This window comes from Xiphophorus couchianus, chromosome 11 (assembly GCF_001444195.1).
Source record: "Xiphophorus couchianus chromosome 11, X_couchianus-1.0, whole genome shotgun sequence".
Taxonomy (NCBI): domain Eukaryota; kingdom Metazoa; phylum Chordata; class Actinopteri; order Cyprinodontiformes; family Poeciliidae; genus Xiphophorus; species Xiphophorus couchianus.
In genome coordinates, this window is record NC_040238.1 from 18,540,447 (window position 1) to 18,559,903 (window position 19,457).

Here is a 19,457-nt window from a genome sequence, read left to right on the forward strand (position 1 = left end):
ATTTTAGATGTATTCTCCATCTGTGCACACGCGTCACCTGATTCTCACAATTTTAACCGCAAGTTGACAGAATCTCTCCTGTCCATGCTTTCATCTCCTCCTTTGTGCCTGCAGCATTCCTTCCTCAAGCTGGCGAAGCCTCTTTCCAGCCTGACGCCTCTGATTGTAGCTGCTAAGGAAGCCATAAAGAACAGCAGTCGCTGAGGGTAGGGCTCCCTGTCCAAGCCAAAGGCCGGAGCGCTGATGCGTTGCTTTCATGACAGCAGGGGTTTGGGTGAATGGGGCGGGTTTGTGTGACTGACAGTGACAGCACAAGGGCATAAGACCCTCCCCCAGCCGCCACCGCTCGTCCTCCAGGCTTCGTCTGTGGGACGGACATCTGGCTTTGCAGCCTCTGGGCCACGCTGCTGAAAAAACAGACCTTGCCTCCTTGTTTACTTCTCCAGCACTGTACATGTAGAGCAGTCTATCACAAGTATGTCAGACATGTGTGTGTGTGTGTAGGTGTGTGTGTGTGGGCGTGCGTATGCGTGTGTGTGTAAACAAACCGTGCACTTCTGTTCACATCATGTCTTGTTTTGGGACAAATCGCTCCCTAAACAGCAAAGGAAAAATAGTTTCGATAAAAGTGAGAAGGAAAGGTGCTTATTCTCAAGAGTAAAAATAAAAAACTACTGCAGCAGTGAAACGGGGAGACAAAGATTTCTTCCCCGTCCCGGGTTAGGATTGGCTTCCTTCCCTCTCGGTTTGGACCCGACGTCAGCCTGCATGACCGTGGTTCTGTGAAGAAGCACCGCTAACCCTCTGCAGATCGCCTCCTCTGCTGTGCTTTGTGTGTGAATGAACGTAGGAATGCAACTACCCGAAGAGGAAAACAAATTCAGGAATGATTTCTTCGTGACTCATGAAAGCTTTAAATACCTTTTCCGAAATCAATTTCTGCAGTTCTTATATATGATTTGTGCTCAACCTCTTTTTTTCCAATTCATTTGTTTTTTTGTTTGTTTTAATCACTGGACATAAATTCAATTTCATTTTTAAATTTGGTTTATTTTAAATTACTTTTTGAATATGTGAAGTCTTCATTATTTATAATATAATTTTTGAAACATTCTGAAACAAACTATCATTTGAAACATTATTACTCCTAATTTTTTAGCATTGATGTTTTTTTGTTTGTTTGTTTTCATACAGTGCGATGCAAAAAGCCTTTCCACATTTTGTCATGTTGCAAACATCAGCTTTGTGTATTGAATTTGGACTTTATTTATGATGCATAATTGTGAAGTTGAAGGAAAATGATCAGTGGTTTGCAGGTACAAGGTGCCATCTAGCAGATTTACTTCCTGCATTGTCCTGTTTTTAGCTCCATGTCTCTAAAATGGCTTCTTATCGATTTCCTTTTTAGTCCAGCTGGATTATCATATCTTAGTAGTTGGACTCCTTGATTTTATGTAGGAACATAAAATTGATTACAAAGGCACATTACACCTTTAATATATATATTTTTAATTGTAAGCTGTGCATTTTCCTCCTTCTATTTCCACAACCATGCTCTACAATCTTGTATTTGTAACATGACGTTTGTGGTTATAAAATGACAAAATATGAAAACAGATTCAGTAAGATTCTGATATGGTTTGGATAAATTAGAGGAAAAGTGATAAATTAAGAAGATAATAATCCTGAATTCAATCTAAAGTCCATGCTTCTCATCTGTCCTTAAACCGTGAGCAGAGGATGAAATCCAGTAGAAACATGTCTCATTTACAAAACAACAAAATGAAACGTCTGTTCATTGTAATTTAAATTTTCCTTCTGAATGTTGATGTTAGAGGAAGCCTGGTTAAGTGGAAAACTTCACGTCCTTCTGACATAAAATTTAAGTTGCTCCTCGTCCGAGCTTTAGTTTTTATCGAATGTGTCTTGTATTTTGACTTATTTCTCATAAGGTCGTTACATTTTGTTGTTGGTTTTCAAATATGCGACAGATTTGAGAGAGGTGAGCGTTATCCGCAGAGCTAAATAAGGAGCGTCGTTCTTATGATTGTACCCATTCCTCTCATACCTGGTTTAGAGTTTAAACTCATTACAGTACAAAGTTTATTCGTCCGTGGTTGCATTCACTAGCTTCCTCCGGCATTCCCCCAAGTACAATGCCGTGAGAAACTCGCATGAACTCATTCTCGACGTGAATGTTGTGTTAATATCAGGCTTTGAAACAAGTCGACTGTTCTTGCTTCACACTTTTTATAGCCACCAACAAGCTGCTACCATAATTCTGGCTGAATAATTGATCGCTTTTCTAAGCAGAACTGGAAGACTTCATTTAAAACACAGACTCAGACACAAGTCTGTTATTTTCTAATTGTGAGCATGCTTTTAAGACCAGGGACGTTGGGGTTGTGTTTCCTTAAGCTTAATGTTGATCAGTTTTATTTGTTCCAAACCCATTTTGGTGTTCAAATGGCATCCTTTCAGTCTGTGTTCATGTAAAACTGGCATAGAGAGTTCAGTGACACCAGCTGATTTACTTGAGCCTTGTTCGAACAGCACAAAGGTCCCATATACACATAAAACCGGTTTTGAAATAAATAAAATAGGCTAACATTAACTTCCTGGAATGTTTCTGACAGGGACCTTATAAAAATTTGCTTAGGCTGAGCAATAAATCAATAATATATATGGTGATAGACACTTGATCAATACATCAGATGAAATGTTGATAATTTCCCTGAACTATGTTCCAGAACCGCACAGCATTCTGGGAGATGTGGGCAAATGAAAGGCTTTAGCCTCTCATCCTCTCAGGGCCAGCTGAACAAAATTTGTGGCATGAGCTAACTCACTGCTCTCTGGTTACCTAGCAACTCATTCAATCTTTGGTTACCTAGCAACAACCTGTTGAGTAAGATACGCAGCAGCAGTTTCAGGTTTAGCCTGAATCAACTCAAGAGGAAACTGGATGAAACAGGAAAGGTCACATCAACAGTTTGGCATTATTTCAGCTATTTAAAACAAAAAACAAACAAATAATTATTGATATCAACTGATATGAAAATGTCTTATTGTAATACGATTTTTAATCATATTGTCAAACCCTATGCCATATTTTAAAAACCAGATCTATGACAGGACATGAGTTCTGTCAGAACCTTGTTAGTGGCTACAGAAAGAATGTAGTGAATAAACGACCAAAATGAACGACGTTCCTACCAATGATGAGTGGATGCACATTTCTTACCGGCATTGTAGCTCCCCTGTGTGTGTGTGTGTGTGTGTGTGGGTCTGTTTGTGTGATAATGATGATGATGATGATGATGATGGGGGGCTGCCTCAATCTGCACTAAAAGATGCCTCACTCCTGTTTTCCACCTTACCTGTGAGGTGCAGGGTTGCTGCTCAGAAACATCGTACCTCCTCTGTACAGACGATGCAGGAGAGGCGACAGACCTGAGGACGCAGCAGATTCCATGCATGTGAAAACAAACTGTGCACTGTTATCTCCTGAAACACATAGGCTGGGATTGTTAGGGTATGTATGTATGTAAATATGGCAGGTCCTCTCCCCCTGCCCTCCCTGTCTGTTTTTCAGAACTGTGTAACTTAAGCTGATAATAATTCAGGTGACTCGTATGGTACCAATAAATGTTCTGCACCCTGGGAATTGGAAAAAAAAACAACAACAACCAAAAAACAGAGAAAGTCCAACCCACACGCCGTCTCTGCACACTCCCAGATCCACCTCTCTCTGGTTTTTTTTTTTTGGGGGGGGGGGGGGGGGGGGCTCTATAGCAGACAATTCTTCATCTGTGGAGCGAGCCTCTGATCCCAGCTCTCTGTGTGCAGGCCCACACAGTCAGTCCAGGCCGAGCGCGGCTGCCCTCCTCTTCCTCCTCCTCTGTGTCGCTGCGTGTGGCCTGTCGGAAAGCCTCCCCGGCCCTGGGACGTTTTGGCCTTTCTAACCCTTGTACAGGTCTGAACTATGAGCACAAAGGTGAACTTCGGGACAGGAGACACCACTGATGTGCCCACCCACACCCCATCCTTCCCTTCCCACTTTTCTGTGGTTGCTCCTGTACATTCCTATCTTCTGAATGTCTAAACCTGTACACGTGGTGTGAAAAATTCCTCTATTAATGTGTATCAAGAGAATGGAACAAAGACAAAAAATGTTACTTTTTAAATTATTATCTTTATTATTATTATTATTATTACTCTTAATACTGTCTAGCTTTGTAAACTGCTGATCTATCCGGCGTACCTCGGCAGACCTTTCCCTGTCTTTGAAAAAAAAAAAAAAGGACAAGTAAGAATCGGGGGGGAGAGAAATGAGGTTTTGGATAAACTATTTTTAACTGTGGTTGAAGCAATAGACTTTTTGAACTTTGAATCGTGCATGGCTGTGTCTTGAGTGTAAAAATACAAAATATTGCAGTTTGGGAACTGGACTGAAAATAAAAAGAGGAGGAAAAACAAGAGTCTGGAGAATACATTTATTTTTAAGTTGTCATACTTGCATAATTTTACCAACAAAGCATCACCTGCTTTGTTGGTAAAAGCGATACAAAAGATGGTGCATGGATATTTTTTAATGGGTAATGACGTATTTGCATCAAGTTTTAATGTCACTGACTTCAATTTTATTCACAGTATAGTTTCATGAAGAAATTATTCCCAAAAACAAAAATACATAGTAGTCAATCTAGAACATGTTTATAAAAAGAAGGTAAAGTATTTTTTATATCACATTTTTAGCATCAAGGCAGTTCAAAGTGCTTTACATGAATTAGAAGGAAATGCAAACAAACCAAAAGAAAGACAAAAATTTAAAAGTATAAAATTACATATTGGCTCCATCTTTAATAAGAGTAAGAATAAGTCGTCCATATAAACTGGTAGGGATTTCTCTGGATTCTTGTTCTGATAAAATTAGATGCTGGTTCTCCATGTTTTTTAAGATTAGTGAGGTACAAAACTAAATGTTGGTTCCAGTTGTTCTGGGTTGAGTTCTAGATTTGCACAATATAAAGCTAAATGTTGATTCTCCATGTCTGATTCTATAAAGTTGGTGGTACTTCCTAAGTTTGTACTAGATTTATAAACTATTAGTGGAGTTTCTCTACGTCTTGCTCCGATATTAAAAGTAAGGTTACTCATGTTTAATAAGAATAATAAGAAATCAAAAAATGAACCCAAAATCTGGTCAGAGGCATCTTGTTTCCTCCTAACTTTCTAAAAAATTAACTCAACGTGGACAGTGCTTGAGCTGTTTTGGTTCATTGACAACACACAAAGATTCTGTATGTTTTAAATGTTGATGAAGGCGCCGTCTCATTATAAGGCCGTCAGCTCGTCTGAAGTGAGGATCCTCAGGGCGATTTTTCCGGGCATATTGTCCGCCTCCTTACTGCCTTTATTCTTCAGCTGGAGCTGCTGAGGGTGAGAGACGTCATCAGGCCTCCCGGACAGCGTGACCTGCCCTAAGAATTTGTCCGATCCAAGGTCATCGCTCCACAACTGGAAAAGACCAGACAGGTTCAGTAGCAAATAACACAGGAGGTGATTTGTTGTGTTAGAATAGAAACTTTTGCCCAGGCTGCAATTAATTTACAGTTTTTTTAATTACGTGTAAAAATGACATACTGTGCTGTAGTGGAAGTGTTGCATGTTCAGCCCTTCCTTCCCAGGTCTACAGTGTTTTTGAATATATAGTATATATTGAATAAATCAGTTTATTACTTTGCCACAGTGATGTGCTGGAAGCATTATTGTTACATAAATTAAATATCTATTTGTGGGGTTTTCACACATCTTTACCAGGTTTGCTAAAACTTGTATACATTTGTATTAGTTTTTCTTACAAAAGTGTCATTATCATTTAGTTTATTTAAATGTGTATAGGGAAAGCCTTTCAATTTACCATTTATGTTGTTTAGAGAAATCCTGACTCTGCTTTGTTTTCATTTAAAGTCTTTTTTCCTGCCTTTTGGTGTTTTTTCAGCTCTAACAATAGTAAATGACTAAAAGCACAACTGTAAGCCTGGGCAGTAAATACCAGCCCCACCAATCTATCTGAGACTAATCACTGTCACTTGACTGATTTTTCAACTTACCTGCACTGTTAGGGGCTCTCTGACCTTCTTCCTGAAGAAAATGGCGCTAAATTGAAACGCCGGCGTCAAAGAGTTCTTCTGGGCGATGGACTTCACTGATTGGCTCTCGCAGGAAATGATCAAATATGGGTTTATGCCTAAAAGATGCATTTAGTTTTATTTCTGTGAATTATAAATGAGCAGGACTAGTTTGAAAAAACGTTCTCTTACCCTCTGCCTGGTCTCCTTGCTGACCGATCTCAGCTCTGTCCACATATATGTGGGTAACGACTTGAGGATATCCAAAAAGCGGAGTCCAACATTTAGTCTGTGGTTTGTCCTTCACTAGCTCCCTGAGGGAAGACATGGATAGAATCATATTTCTTAATATTCTGACCTCAATCAAAAGGCAGCCAGTCTGACTTAAACATATTTCATGTTTTAGACCAAGCAAAACCCAAATCTTGCTCCAATTGCTAAAAACCAATATGGTTGCTTCCATAAAATACAATCCATCATTCAGGGTCCACATCAGCATTTTAAAATAGTTTGTTTTACCTCAAGGCTTTGAAATACATGTTGGTCCACCAAAGACAGAATATTAGATTTCCACAGGTTCAACCAAAGGTTAGTTTAAATCATTTGAATTTGAATTTTCTGTGCCATCAGTTTCATACCGGCAGCCGGAGTCCACGTCCGTGTAAAGCCGGAGCATGAACTCTCCTTCTATGAAAGCATCGAAGGTGGTCGGGATGACGACATATCGGCCCTTTGGCAGCTCACATCTCATGAACATCATCCGAGCAGGTAGGAAGGTGGACTTGTGCATACTTTTTAGCGTCTCCATGTTGTGCAGACGATACTTCCTGTTCACCTCCACCTGCAATGTAATTCCAGGTTGTACATTCGCCACTGCAGCTTATTTCTGTGCATGTAGTTTAGCTATGATTAGAATATATTTGCTCAATTTCTTTTGTTTTCTTTGTGTCACTTAAATCAGATAACTTGATGTACTGGTTTCCAAATAATTTTATTTTTTAAGAGGGTAACACTTTAGGATAAGGAACACCAAATTAGATTAACAACAGTAGTTAGGAGCTAGTATAACTAGTGTAATAGTGTGTAGCTAACCAGTACTTAGTGAGGAACACATTTCCAGTCTTATCAGTCATCTGAGTCCAATTAACTCAGATGTTACCAATAATTAAAATGTTCCAAAGGCACAGGGATTTTAGTGTATTTAGACCTTTAATACAAATTGCCTTACAAAGGATCTCTGTCATTATTCTGGCATTTAACACATAGAAAAAATGTGGTAAAAATGATCTTGTTTTTTAAAACAAGAAAAGTTTATTCTTATGTCACATCAAACAATGACAAAAAAACACATTTGTCTTTTTAAATAGTGTATTGTTTTAACTGTACATAGAAATAAATAATCAACACAGCTTTCCACTGCATTTATGCACCTGTGTTTAACAGCAGAGTCCTTGTTTTTGTGTTACCTTTACGACCCTGAAGCCGATGTCTAGATTGTCTCCTTGACCTTCTTTCCTGTAGATCCTTCTGTCTTTCTGCTGCAGTGAGATCAGGACCTCGTCCGATTCTTTGGTGACATCAAACAAGTACTGGGAGAGAAGAGAAAATTTTAACTTGTTTTTAGTTGTTAGTTAGTAGACAGACTGTCAGTGATGGAGGGACAAAGTCTCCTGAGCCGTCAGCACCTGTGGGTTCTGCAGAAATGTCTCCTTGTTGTTAATACAACCACCGCAGCGGTTCAGCAGGGGGTTGCTGTGTCGAGTCCATTTCCCAAAGTTCACTGCCTCATTCCAGTTCTTCTCAGTGCTGATCAGTGAGGTGTTCATTAGATGGCAAATATCCGCATCAGTGAAGTTCTTGCACCAGTCTGTGAATGACATCCTGTTGATCCAATCAGAGAGCGCATCAATAATGAACAGTTAGGAATCAAATTAAATAGCTGCAGTGTAATCAGAGACCCACCAAAACTCTCCATCGTCCGCCACTGTGATGCCAAGATTGCCTCTTTCAGTGTCACCGATCTTTGACCATTCTTCAGAACTGACAAACAATCATCAAAGCCAAAAAGGTGGTTATTTACCAGGAAGCATTCAAAAGATGCAGAGAATATTCTACTTTAGACAACATCTGTTTCACATGTGTCACCCTATAACATGGAAAAAATAATAAATGGTTTTCACATTTGTGTCTTTACAGAGTAAATTCATACATAATCTGTGACTCCTTATAAGTGACAGAGAAGGTGTTGCATTATTCCAAAGAAATTTAACCAGATTGGTTGCATTGCTGTTAACAGATTGCTCAAATAGTTTCCTTGCCTACACTGTAACACTACTGTCATCTAAGCCACTGAACATCTTTGTTATTCTGGAAATACTATTGCTTAACCTTTAACATGAATATGCCGCATTAAACTGAGGACATTCTTGTCTACCAGCTAACACGTACTATACTTAGTTTTCAAATTATTTTGTAAGAATAAAGCTCTGAAAGATTGGGGTTAGCTAACCCTAACTCAGTGATAGGAAAATGATTCCCACATGACCCCTGCTGACCTGTCACTCCACGCTCCTGTCCACTCAATTTTACCCCAGGGATTTCTCAGGCGGATGAGTGGAATGGTGTCATTCTTGAAGTAGGTCCGCAGCCCGTGACTCAACTGCACTCGTTTCACGTCAGTTACCGAGTACGCATGGCCTCGCACCAGCCCGTTATCCGTCCTTGACTCAAGTTCAAATCCTTGCGGCTGTGAAATTTCAAAGAAAATGTTTAATTTTGACATGGTCAAAGACTCTGAGGAAACATAAACAGAGAAAACTTGCAGGAACCTGTAGTCACTCACATTGATGGAGGAGCTGATGATTCCATTGTGTTCCCACACCTTGAGAAGATTATCAAACAACTTATCTTGTGTTTTTTTATCTGTGTAGTATTTCTCTTCCTGCAGGTCGATGGCTTCCGCCACGGCTCCACTGAAATCCACCACAGCATCTCTAGTGTTGCCTCCATCCAGGGACTCATAGCAGCCAAAGAGCCTGGGCACAGTGGAAGGAGGGACATTTGAATAGTTGATAGTCAGCGGCAACAGCTGGCTCTGTTACGGACGAGATCCAACTAAGTTTCATCACTCCAGACAACATGTCTCCACAGCTCCAGAGTCCAGTGGCAGCATGCTGCACCGAGTACGCATGGTGCCAGGCCACAATCCAACACTTTGTATTGTGTTTGCTGTTGCCACAGTTGGATGCATTTGGTAAGCATTGGAAATCCTTTGAATCTCTTTACACATTGCCCTTGAGCTAATCTGATGACCACGTGAACTGGAAATTTATAGCTGTTGACTCAGAGAAGTGTGACCTCTGTGACCTCTGTGCAGCAGGTTCCTCTGGATCAAGTGACTCCGCTCGGTGATTTTACATGGCCTACCACTTGGTGGCTGAGCTCCTTCCATTTCTAATTTCTTAGAAACAAACCAAGAGCTGATTGCAGAGTTAGATCGAGGTTTTGCACTGGTGACATTGCGTCATGATGCCACTCCGAGCTCCTAGTACTGATCTATTCATTCACAAATGTTTGTAGTAGTGTATACTTTCAGCAAAATAATCCATAAAGATAAGACACAACAGCATTGTTTAGATGACATGTTCTCTTGTCTTTGCATGAAGTTATAGACTGATACTTAAAAATTTTGTTTTACTTTGAATGAGTTAAAAAAGTAACATACTTCTTATTCAAATCAAACTAATGTACTCAGCTTAAAGGACGGATTTTTCACAGTTTTTAGTGACACTTTACAAACACAATAACATATTTTGTCAGGGCTGCCAGTGAATTTACAGGATTCTGAGGAACAGATTTGGTTTACTGACTTGGCGTAGGCTTTCTCCAGCAGGGCGCTCCAGAACTCATTGTTTTGTTTTGACTGACAGTAGATGAGTTGTCCGTTGCTTGTCGGCAGCCGGTCGTCTATCACCACGTCTATCCACTCACCGAAGATCCAGAACCGGAAGTGAAAAATCCCAGCATAGTTTGAATCCCACTCCTGCTCCTTCCAGTCAGGAATTACCTAGAAACAATCAAGCACAATAAATGTACCAAACGTCTCGCAGTTTGGCAGGATGACATCGTTACGTCTTCCAAAGTGATGGTAGCAAAAAATTGAAACATTGGATTAGAGAATGGACAGTCGTCTTCTGGATATATATTTAGAATATTAAATCTTTAAAGTACGGCATTATGGGTAACCTGCGTCTGGTTTACATTAACAGAGGTTGTGTTGAAATATTTTGAAGGAATGAAACTGAATCAGCTGCATTGTTGTTGGAACAGATCATTCACATAGTTTTCTCTCTTTTAGCTACTTGGACTTCTTTGGTGTTAAGTTTCTATCAACTTCTCAAAATGAAGACTGCATATCACAGTTTTGGGGACAAAACCACCAGTCTCTTTTCATGTGCAAGTTTTAAAGTCAAACTATTGAATATTTTCCAAAAAAATCTAAGCAGTTTTTTTTTTAATACAAATATTTTGTATGTAATATACATATTTTGAAGTGCTAAAGCAGACTATTTTAACAATTTCAAATAAACTCACCTTCTTCCAGAGGTCTGATTTTAAAGCCAGGCAGGAACAGGCAGCAACCATCCAGCAGTTTCCCTCACTTCCCTGGTTCAAGTCATGAGAGCTGATGCCCTCTACAAAGAGGTGTGGGTTTTCACATATTTCCTAAAATATATATATGTTTTCTTTTAAAGGTAGTGACTTTAATAAAGAAATACATCAGTAACCCCATTGACAAATGTTAGTCATGGATGACTAACATCCAACTTTCCAACACTTTATGAATCACAAAATAACAAAAATACTTATTTTCTGCAAAATCAAAATAATAAAAACAATCTCTTTGCAAGGTTTTGAAGAAATGTTCATACTTTTGGATATTTTCACACATTATCACATTCCACGTTTGATGACAACAATAAAAACTTCTCAGTGTTTGACATTGTCTAGCAAAATGTTTTTACATCAGGCTACATGGCTGCTACATTAATATATCACTGAGCTGCTCTAAGCTGCAGTTGGAGATATGTTGTTTGCTGCTGAACATGATCATTTATGTGGCTAAAACATTATTTTTACATCAACTTCTAAGTTACGTGAAACTTCTGTTAAAATTGTTTGATGGCACAGAATCGGCCCGGTACCGGTCCACATTCTCAGGTAAGAAAGAGTCACCCGGTATAAATTAAATTTTTAGCGATTGCAATTATGCCTTACAGAAATTTATTTAATCAAAGAAATAAATCAGCTTTTAGAGCCGATTACCAATCTTTAAAAAGCCTCACCTGCTGATTTTTATTTTGTCCATTACCAATTTATTTTGTCTGAGATGTTGCTAAAGATAGGAAGAAAGTCACTGAGTTGGCAACAGTGGGTTGAATATTGTTAAATGCAGACATGCAGATCAGGCCTGATTAGATCAGGAGAAAAGACTGGCTTCATATTTAAGTAGAGGCTGATCACCGATCTCCCAAAGTTCAGGAAATCGGGACAGATAAATCGACTAGCTATATGATACATGCATATAGGATATAATGTAAACAGCACTGTCAGAGATGCAATAAGTTTATAGCAGGTGTGTGAATGATCTAATTGTCTGACTGTTGATTGCAGCCAGTCTACATTGTTGGTAGAAATAGAGGGCCCCAAAACCAAATTTTGTTTGGGGGCCCATGGATGCTTGGGCCGGCCCTGGAGACAAACCCCGAAGACTTAAAGCTGTCATTACAGTTAGAAGTGTTTGTAGAAAGTATCCCACACTTTTAAGATAAGATTTTATTTGTAAAAAAGATTAAATACATTTGTCATTTCCTTTTATTTTGAAATGATGTGTCTGGCTTCATCTGGTAAAGCACAGATTTTAAAATAAATCCTGAAAGTAACAGGAATGCAGAAAAAGTGGTAAAATTCATGTGAGTTGCTTCACTTGTTCAAATTAGGATTCTCTCTTCAGGATGATCAAGAACATTATTTTGTCAGAACACGGAAAACAATTATGTATGGAGACATAAAACATTTTAAACATTTCTGGTGTGGAATAAACTCACCCCGGGTCGTTTCCACTCCACAACTTCAACTCCTTCAGGGGGGTCCTTGTAATAAATAGATGAATTGGTCGCTGGGAACTCTGGATCTTCAAACAGATTCTCTTTGTTGTGCTGCTTCTTCAGCTCAGCATAGTGCTGATTCCTATAAGCGACAGGCATGGTGGAGATGCTGAGGCCTCACAGCTGCAGATGAGAGACGGCAAAGGATTCTGGTCTTTATATGGCTGGAAACAAAAATTATTTAGTCTGAAGCAGCACTGCTGTGCTGCTTCAGACTGACCCATGACCCTGAGTGAGTCTCAGTGGACTCATTGAGTTTGTCTGGACAGATGAAAAATGTTGTTTATGATATTGGAAAAGATTTGACACCTTCTCCTTTGCTGGATCTACAACATAAGTATCATTATGCTGGATGTGCTTACCGCTGACATTTTACCTGCATACCTGAACGGTGAGGTGGCTTGATAACTAATTATTCAGTCTTGATTGACAGTTTATTGTGACTTACCTGGTATTTACCATTTTTATGTCATGACTTTAATTTTCTCCTCTTTATTGGAATGTTAATGCAGAAAATATTGAAAATAAGTCTCAGGAAATTAAGTTTGTTTTTCATCTGGCCGTTACAGGTGACGCCATCTTCACTTCCTAGTATTTCCAGGATGTACGTAAAAACCAACATAAAGATCAGGGAAAACTATTTGTTTAAAGACATGTTCATGTTTATTTCAACAAGAGAAACAAAAAGTAAAACATACTTAAAGTAAAGATCAAACTGAGATTCAGTAAACGGCAAACGCTGCTCTTTAATCAGTTTTTAAGCCAAAGTTATGTAACATGTCCTTAAAAGTTACAGACGGAGAACAGAAACATTTCAAAAGCGACACTTACCAACCGGAAAGTCTTATTCCTGTGAAGGTGAGCCCAGAATCTTTCGATCTTCCCTCAAACTCCAGGTCAGGTGTTTACAAGTCAGTCCACACTTCAGCTTCAGGAGCCACAACACAAAACAGATCTCTATCACACCTTGCGCAGAATGTTTGAGATGAAATGAGATTTCCTACTCTGCTACTGTGAGGAAACAAAAACAGGGTCAGAAAACTGGACTGACGGCTATATCAGTGCGTGGGAGTGTGTGTCATGTAAAACGGCTGATTGGATCTCTGAAAGCGTGTAAGGAAGGGGAAACAGAAAATAAACACCCCCACATCCCTTGAAGGTAAAACCGGTAGAAACCTGCTGGATCGGGTTTATAAACACACAGAACTTAAGCTTCTAGCAATAATATTAGCATCACAAATATTATTGCTTGTCTATGTTAAATCAATTTTTAATTTTTAATCTTTTTTTGCACCACTGATAAATTGAACTAACTGTGGGAATGAAACAAACTGGCAGACACCAGCGATCTGAACTTCACTGTGAAGAGATCTGGTCAGGCTAAACACCATGGATCAGTTTTTCTCTCAAAATTAAATATGTGTATCAAGGAACATGTCACGGCGAGAGGTGTCGTGCAGGAGTGAGAATACTTGTTGCTCCCCATCTCGGTGCCTGTACGTTGGGGTTTACCCTGGTGAACGAGAGGGTAGGCTCCCTCCGCCTACGGGTGGGGCGGCGGGTCCTGACTGTTGTTTGTGCTTACGGGCCGAACGACAGTTCAGATTACCCACCCTTCTTTGGAGTTCTTAGAGGGGGTATTGGAGAGTGCTCCTCCTGGGGACTTCCTTGTTCTGCTGGGGGACTTCAACACTCACGTGGGCAATAACAGTTAAACCTGGAGGGGCTTGGTTGGGAGGAACGGCCCCCCCGATCTGAACTCGAGTGGTGCTCTGTTGTTGGACTTCTGTGCTCGTCACGGATTGTCCATAACGAACACCATGTTCAAGCATAAGGGTGTCCATATGCGCACTTGGCATCAGGACACCCTAGGCCGCAGTTTGATGATCGACTTTGTCGTTGTTTCATCGGATCTGTGGCCGTATGTCTTGGACACTCGGGTAAAGAGAGGTGCGGAGCTGTCCACTGACCACTATCTGGTGGTGAGTTGGCTCCGGTAGTGGGGGAGGAAGCAGGTCAGACCTGGCAGGCCCAAACGTGTTGTGAGGGTCTGCTGGGAACGTCTGGCGGAATCCCCTGTGAGACGGAGCTTTAACTCCCATCTCCGGCAAAACTTCGAACACGTCCCGGGGGAGGTGGGGGACATTGAGTCTGAGTGGACCATGTTCCGTGCCTCCCTTGTCGAGGCCGCCGATCGGAGCTGTGGCCGCAAGGTTGTCAGTGCCTGTCGCGGCGGCAACCCTCGAACCCATTGGTGGACACCTTCGGTGAGGGATGCCGTCAGGCTGAAGAAGGAGTCCTATCGAGCCTTTTTGGCCTGTGGGACTCCTGAAGCAGCTGATGGGTACCGGCAGGCGAAGCGGCATGCAGCTCGGGTTGTTACTGAGGCAAAAACTCGGGCGTGGGAGAAGTTTGGAGAGGCCATGGAGAAAGACTTCCGCACGGCTTCGAGGCGATTCTGGTCCACCATCCGGCATCTCAGGAGGGGGAAGCAGTACAGCGCCAACACTGTCTATTGTGGGGATGGTGTGCTGCTGACCTCAACTTGGGACATTGTAGGCTGATGGGCAGAATACTTCGAAGACCTCCTCAATCCCACCAACATGCCTTCCATTGAGGAAGCTGAGCCTGGGGACTCTGGGTTGGGCTCTCAAATCTCTGGGGACGAGGTCGCCAAGGTGGTTAAAAAGCTCATAGGTAGCAGGGCCCTGGTTGAGATTCGCCCGGTGTTCCTTAAGGCTCTGGATGTTGTAGGGTTATGTTGGCTGATGCAACTCTGCAATATTGCATGGACATTGGGGGCAGTTCCCCTGGATTGGCAGACTGGGGTGGTGGTCCCCCTGTTCAAAAAGGGGGACTGGAGAATGTCATATTCTTACGCCTCCCTGGCAACTTCTATTCAGGGGTCCTGGAGAGGAGGGTCCGTCGGATAGTCGAACCTCGGATTCAGGAAGAGCAGTGTGGTTTTCGTCCTGGTCGTGGAACACTGGACCAGCTCTACACCCTCAGCAGGGTCCTGGAGGGTGCATGGGAGTTCGCCCAACCAGTCTACATGTGTTTTGTAGACTTGGAGAAGGCGTTCGACCTTGTCCCTCGGAGAGCCCTGTGAGGGGGTTCTCCGGGAGTATGGGGTACTGGGCCTTTTGATACGGGCTGTCAGGTCCCTGTATGACCGGTGTCGGAGTCTGGTCTGCATTTCCGGAAATAAGTCTGGCTCGATCCCGGTGAGAGTTGGACTCCACCAGGGCTGCCCTTTGTCACTGATTCTGTTCATTACTTTCATGGACAGAATTTCTAGGCGCAGCCAAGGTGTTGAGGGGATCCGATTTGGTGGCCTTCTCATTTCTGCTTTTTGCAGATGATGTGGTCCTTTTGGCTTCATCGGGTCATGATCTGCAGTTCTCGCTGGAGCGGTTTGCAGCCGAGTGTGAAGCGGCTGGGATGAGGCTCAGTGCCTCCAAATCCGAGGCCATGGTCTTCTCCAGGTCGGGGGAGGGGAGTTCAAGTATCTCGGGATCTTGTTCACGAATGAGGGAAGAAGGGAGCGGGAGATCGACAGACGGATTGGCGCAGCGTCTGACGTGAAGCGAGCACCGTACCGGTCTGTCGTGGTGAAGAGAGAGCTGAGCCAAAAAGCGAAGCTCTCGATTTACCGGTCGATCTACGTTCCCACCCTCATCTATGGTCATGAGCTTTGGGTCATGACCGAAAGAACGGGATTGCGTATACTAGCGGCCGAAATGGGTTTTCTCCATAGGGTGGCTGGGCTCTCCCTTAGAGATAGTGTGAGAAGCTCAGTCATCCAGGAGGGAATCAGAGTAGAGCCGCTGCTCCTTCACATCAAGAGGAGCCAGTTGGCCTCCCTTCTGAAGATGCTACCCCCGAGACCCGACCCCGGATAAAGCGGAAAAGGACAGACGGACGGACAGACGGACGGACATGTCAGTGCCTCGGAATGACAAGTTCTTCTTTCATTGAGTTCAGATAAGAATCAAATTGATTAGTCATGTTGCCAAAATAGCAGTGTGCTCTAGAGGGATATTTTGATGTAAACTATGGAAACAGAAAGAAAACTAAAGCAGCAATAGGGACATACATCAGACAATCTCCTAAATGAAAACTGTACAGGCACTGCTGTTAAGGACAGATTTAGAAAAAAAGTCTTATGAAAATTAATATGATTGATATATTATGACAACTTGTTCAAGCAATTAGCATTTTTATAAGAAATTATCCTTAAATGTTGTGCCGGTCGAGAGACCCTTCCCTAACCCTACGATACCGTTTGATCAACGTGACAAAAGCAATTAAAATGCAGAAAAAGGAAAACTTGTTGAAAGATATAAGAACATGCTTTTTTGATGTGCGCCAGTGACACCATGAATGCAAGTAGTTTTGTGAATTTCAATTCTGTTGTGAGAAATTCACCAAAGCGATTGTGAGAGGCAGGAAAAAATTTAAATAAAGTTACACTGAAAGAATGATTGTACTTGTTGCTTCTTTGCAATTTCATGGTCATTCTTATTTATCCCTACAGTGTTGGCTTGTAGCAGTTACGCAGGGTCTGTGTTATGATGTGGTGTCCAGTTTGACACCACAGCTACTGGACATGATCCTCTTTTTAGGATCGTGTTTAAACCTCAGAAGAGTGTTGTTATGATTGCTATAACTAAGGAGAATCAGAAGATGAATTTCTCTTCTTTTTCACGGATAAATATATTCCGGTAGAGTTTTCCCAGGACAGAAGCTTAATTTTTCTTAATTTTCCTTTTGAAAGACAGGAGGCGTATTTGCCTAAACTGGCATTTTGTGAAATAGCCAGTAGGGGGCGACGCATTGTGCTACAAAATATATTTTTTTGTAGAAGTAGAAGAACTTGCGCGAGGGGAAAAAAAAAAAACTTGGCTCAGCCCTCATGCGGAAGTAGCGCAAACCCCGACAAACAAACAGTGTTTGGCACGTACAAAACAAACAAAACGGGTGAGTAATGATTTAAACCGGCGGTTTTCAAAGTGTGAGGCGCGCCTCCCCTAGGGGGCGCCAGAGCACTTTAGGGGAGGCGCGGTGCGAGGGAAAAAATAAACCGGAAAAGAAGCTATATGCTTGCTGTCTACTGATGTGAGAGAAAGAATGGACACATTTTTAGTAAAGAAAAAGGCAGGGGAGACAAGTTCTGGCGTAAGTAGAAAAAAGAGGAAGTATGACAACGACTACTTAAAGTTTGGATTTTCCTGGACTGCAACCCCGCATTAACCGGATTCGCGCATCAAAAGCACAAGCACATTGTTCCCACTAAAACTAAGGTGAGCTGAACAGTAATGTTGCCAATGTGTTGCCATGTTGCCAATTTAGTTAAAATCATCAAAAAAATGAGTTACACATGATTCAGGACCATGATAGAAAAAGAAAGGGTGCGCATAGCGTGCGTAATTGTTTTTTCCTTCGTATGCCTCCGCTCTTTCATACAACACGCTCTTTTAGCTCGAGATAAATTGTTTAGATGAGCCACAAAAAGAGCAACATTTACAGATGTGTTCCAAAGATCTGATCAAAATGTTTTTGTTAAGATGTGAAAACACTGTTGGTATCTCAAACATTAGACCAAACCAGACAAAAACTGGTTTGGATGAATTTGACCTGGTTGAATTATAAAGTGGACTAAGCTGACAGCAGTGCAGTAAATTCCCTGGTAGATGGCTTTGCTGACTTTATATTTGATAAAAACAAAGTGGACATGAACAGCAGATGGCGTTGCTGTCCAAATCCTCTCTGACTGTGGAATAAACTTCACACTGGACTTCAAGCACGGTCGATTCTGTGCCTCCACACTTTTCCTTTAGGTTCTGGGACCTTAATTCCCAAATTAAAGTCAAAATGTATTTTCATCTATAAAGGCAACTGGGCAACTTTATATCCCAAGTATGACGCTCATGATGTTGTCAGATTACTTTACGACTAAGAGTCTTCAGTCAGAGGCTTCATCAAGTTTGCTGTAATGCAGACTGCTACAAGAGATCCTTCCTAACAACCATTTGAAGAACCTTGAATAACATGATATTTAACCATATTTTACTTAATTTTAGGATCAATAATGTATTCTTGAATTCAAATTGAATTTAACTTTGTATGTCTCTTGAGACTCCAGTGGTTGTCTACACCTTCTGAATCTCTCCCAAATTCTTTATTGGGCTTTGTTTCACAATCCTGACAAAACTGTGATTGTCCTAGACCGGCGGTTTTCAAAGTGTGAGGCGCGCCTCCCCTAGGGGGCGCCAGAGCACTTTAGGGGAGGCGCGGTGCGAGGGAAAAAAATAAACCGGAAAAGAAGCTATCTGCTTGCTGTCTACTGATGTGAGAGAAAGAATGGACACATTTTTAGTAAAGAAAAAGGCAGGGGAGACAAGTTCTGGCGTAAGTAGAAAAAAGAGGAAGTATGACAACGACTACTTAAAGTTTGGATTTTCCTGGACTGCAACCCCGCATTAACCGGATTCGCGCATCAAAAGCACAAGCACATTGTTCCCACTAAAACTAAGGTGAGCTGAACAGTTGTGTTGCCATGTTGCCAATTTAGTTAAAATCATAAATAAAATGAGTTACACATGATTCAGGACCATGATTGCTGACAAAGGCTGGGGAATAATTGGGGAAGGATTGCTCTACGTCAGCATGGGGGCGGAGCCAGAGTCCGAAATAGGAAATACCAATTTGCAAAAGTTGATACCAGTTGATACATTGAAAGAATAACTCAAACAAACCACGGTAATAATGCAAAAATACCACTAAAATAACAGTGTAAGTTTTAGAAAGAAAGAAAGAAAAACTTGTTTAATCTGAAAGGCATGAAAGAAGAAGGACATGTTTTTACAACATGGTAAAGTGTCCTATAAGTGACAGGAGGCCTCTTCTTTTAAGACATTTAAAAAACATATTACATATAGCTACTAAAGAACAAGCCTTTTACATTCAATTTATTGTGTATATCAAAAGACTATCTAGAAAAAAGGCAACGCTGCATGGTTAGAAATCACACCAGTCATCTTCAATGGTGGCAGCTGCTTCATTCAAGACAAACATTTTTGGCTTTATATGTTGAGATGTAAAAAGTTGAGGAGAAACTTGATTTATCAGAAGCAACCATTAGAAAGGCAGACAG

At 41.3% G+C, this 19,457-nt stretch overlaps 2 protein-coding genes across 3 annotated transcripts in view; one reads left to right on the forward strand and one right to left on the reverse strand.

The window, feature by feature from the left end:
* The window catches only part of LOC114152839 (serine/threonine-protein kinase PAK 3), a 37,683-nt gene extending 33,380 nt beyond the window's left edge, over nucleotides 1–4,303 (forward strand). For both annotated transcript variants that reach the window (XM_028030912.1, XM_028030913.1), the window contains one exon: nucleotides 115–4,303. In XM_028030912.1, the coding sequence (XP_027886713.1) occupies nucleotides 115–204 (90 nt within the window). In that variant the 3' untranslated portion in view covers nucleotides 205–4,303. The remainder of the gene's footprint in view (nucleotides 1–114) is intronic.
* Nucleotides 3,776–13,344, reverse strand: LOC114152837 (calpain-5-like). The gene is made up of 13 exons (XM_028030909.1): nucleotides 13,133–13,344; nucleotides 12,242–12,424; nucleotides 10,728–10,859; nucleotides 10,004–10,200; nucleotides 8,977–9,169; nucleotides 8,690–8,880; nucleotides 8,097–8,174; nucleotides 7,820–8,015; nucleotides 7,601–7,723; nucleotides 6,773–6,975; nucleotides 6,327–6,448; nucleotides 6,117–6,253; nucleotides 3,776–5,520 (listed from the first exon to the last, which is right to left on the reverse strand). The coding sequence occupies exons 2-13, from the start codon at nucleotides 12,398–12,400 to the stop codon at nucleotides 5,338–5,340; spliced, it is 1,914 nt and encodes a 637-aa protein (XP_027886710.1). The 5' UTR covers nucleotides 12,401–12,424; nucleotides 13,133–13,344; the 3' UTR covers nucleotides 3,776–5,337.
* Nucleotides 13,345–19,457: the final 6,113 nt, after the last annotated feature.

Bases quoted from the DNA above. Each gene is read 5' to 3' on its own strand.
- LOC114152837 (XM_028030909.1), bottom strand. From the start codon at position 12,400: ATGCCTGTCGCTTATAGGAATCAGCACTATGCTGAGCTGAAGAAGCAG. The intron at 8,175-8,689 runs GTCAGCAGGGGT...ATTGTTTGTCAG, and splicing joins ACAGGAGCGTGGAGTGACAG to TTCTGAAGAATGGTCAAAGA. The intron at 6,254-6,326 runs GTAAGAGAACGT...TGCATCTTTTAG, and splicing joins GCAAGGAGACCAGGCAGAGG to GCATAAACCCATATTTGATC.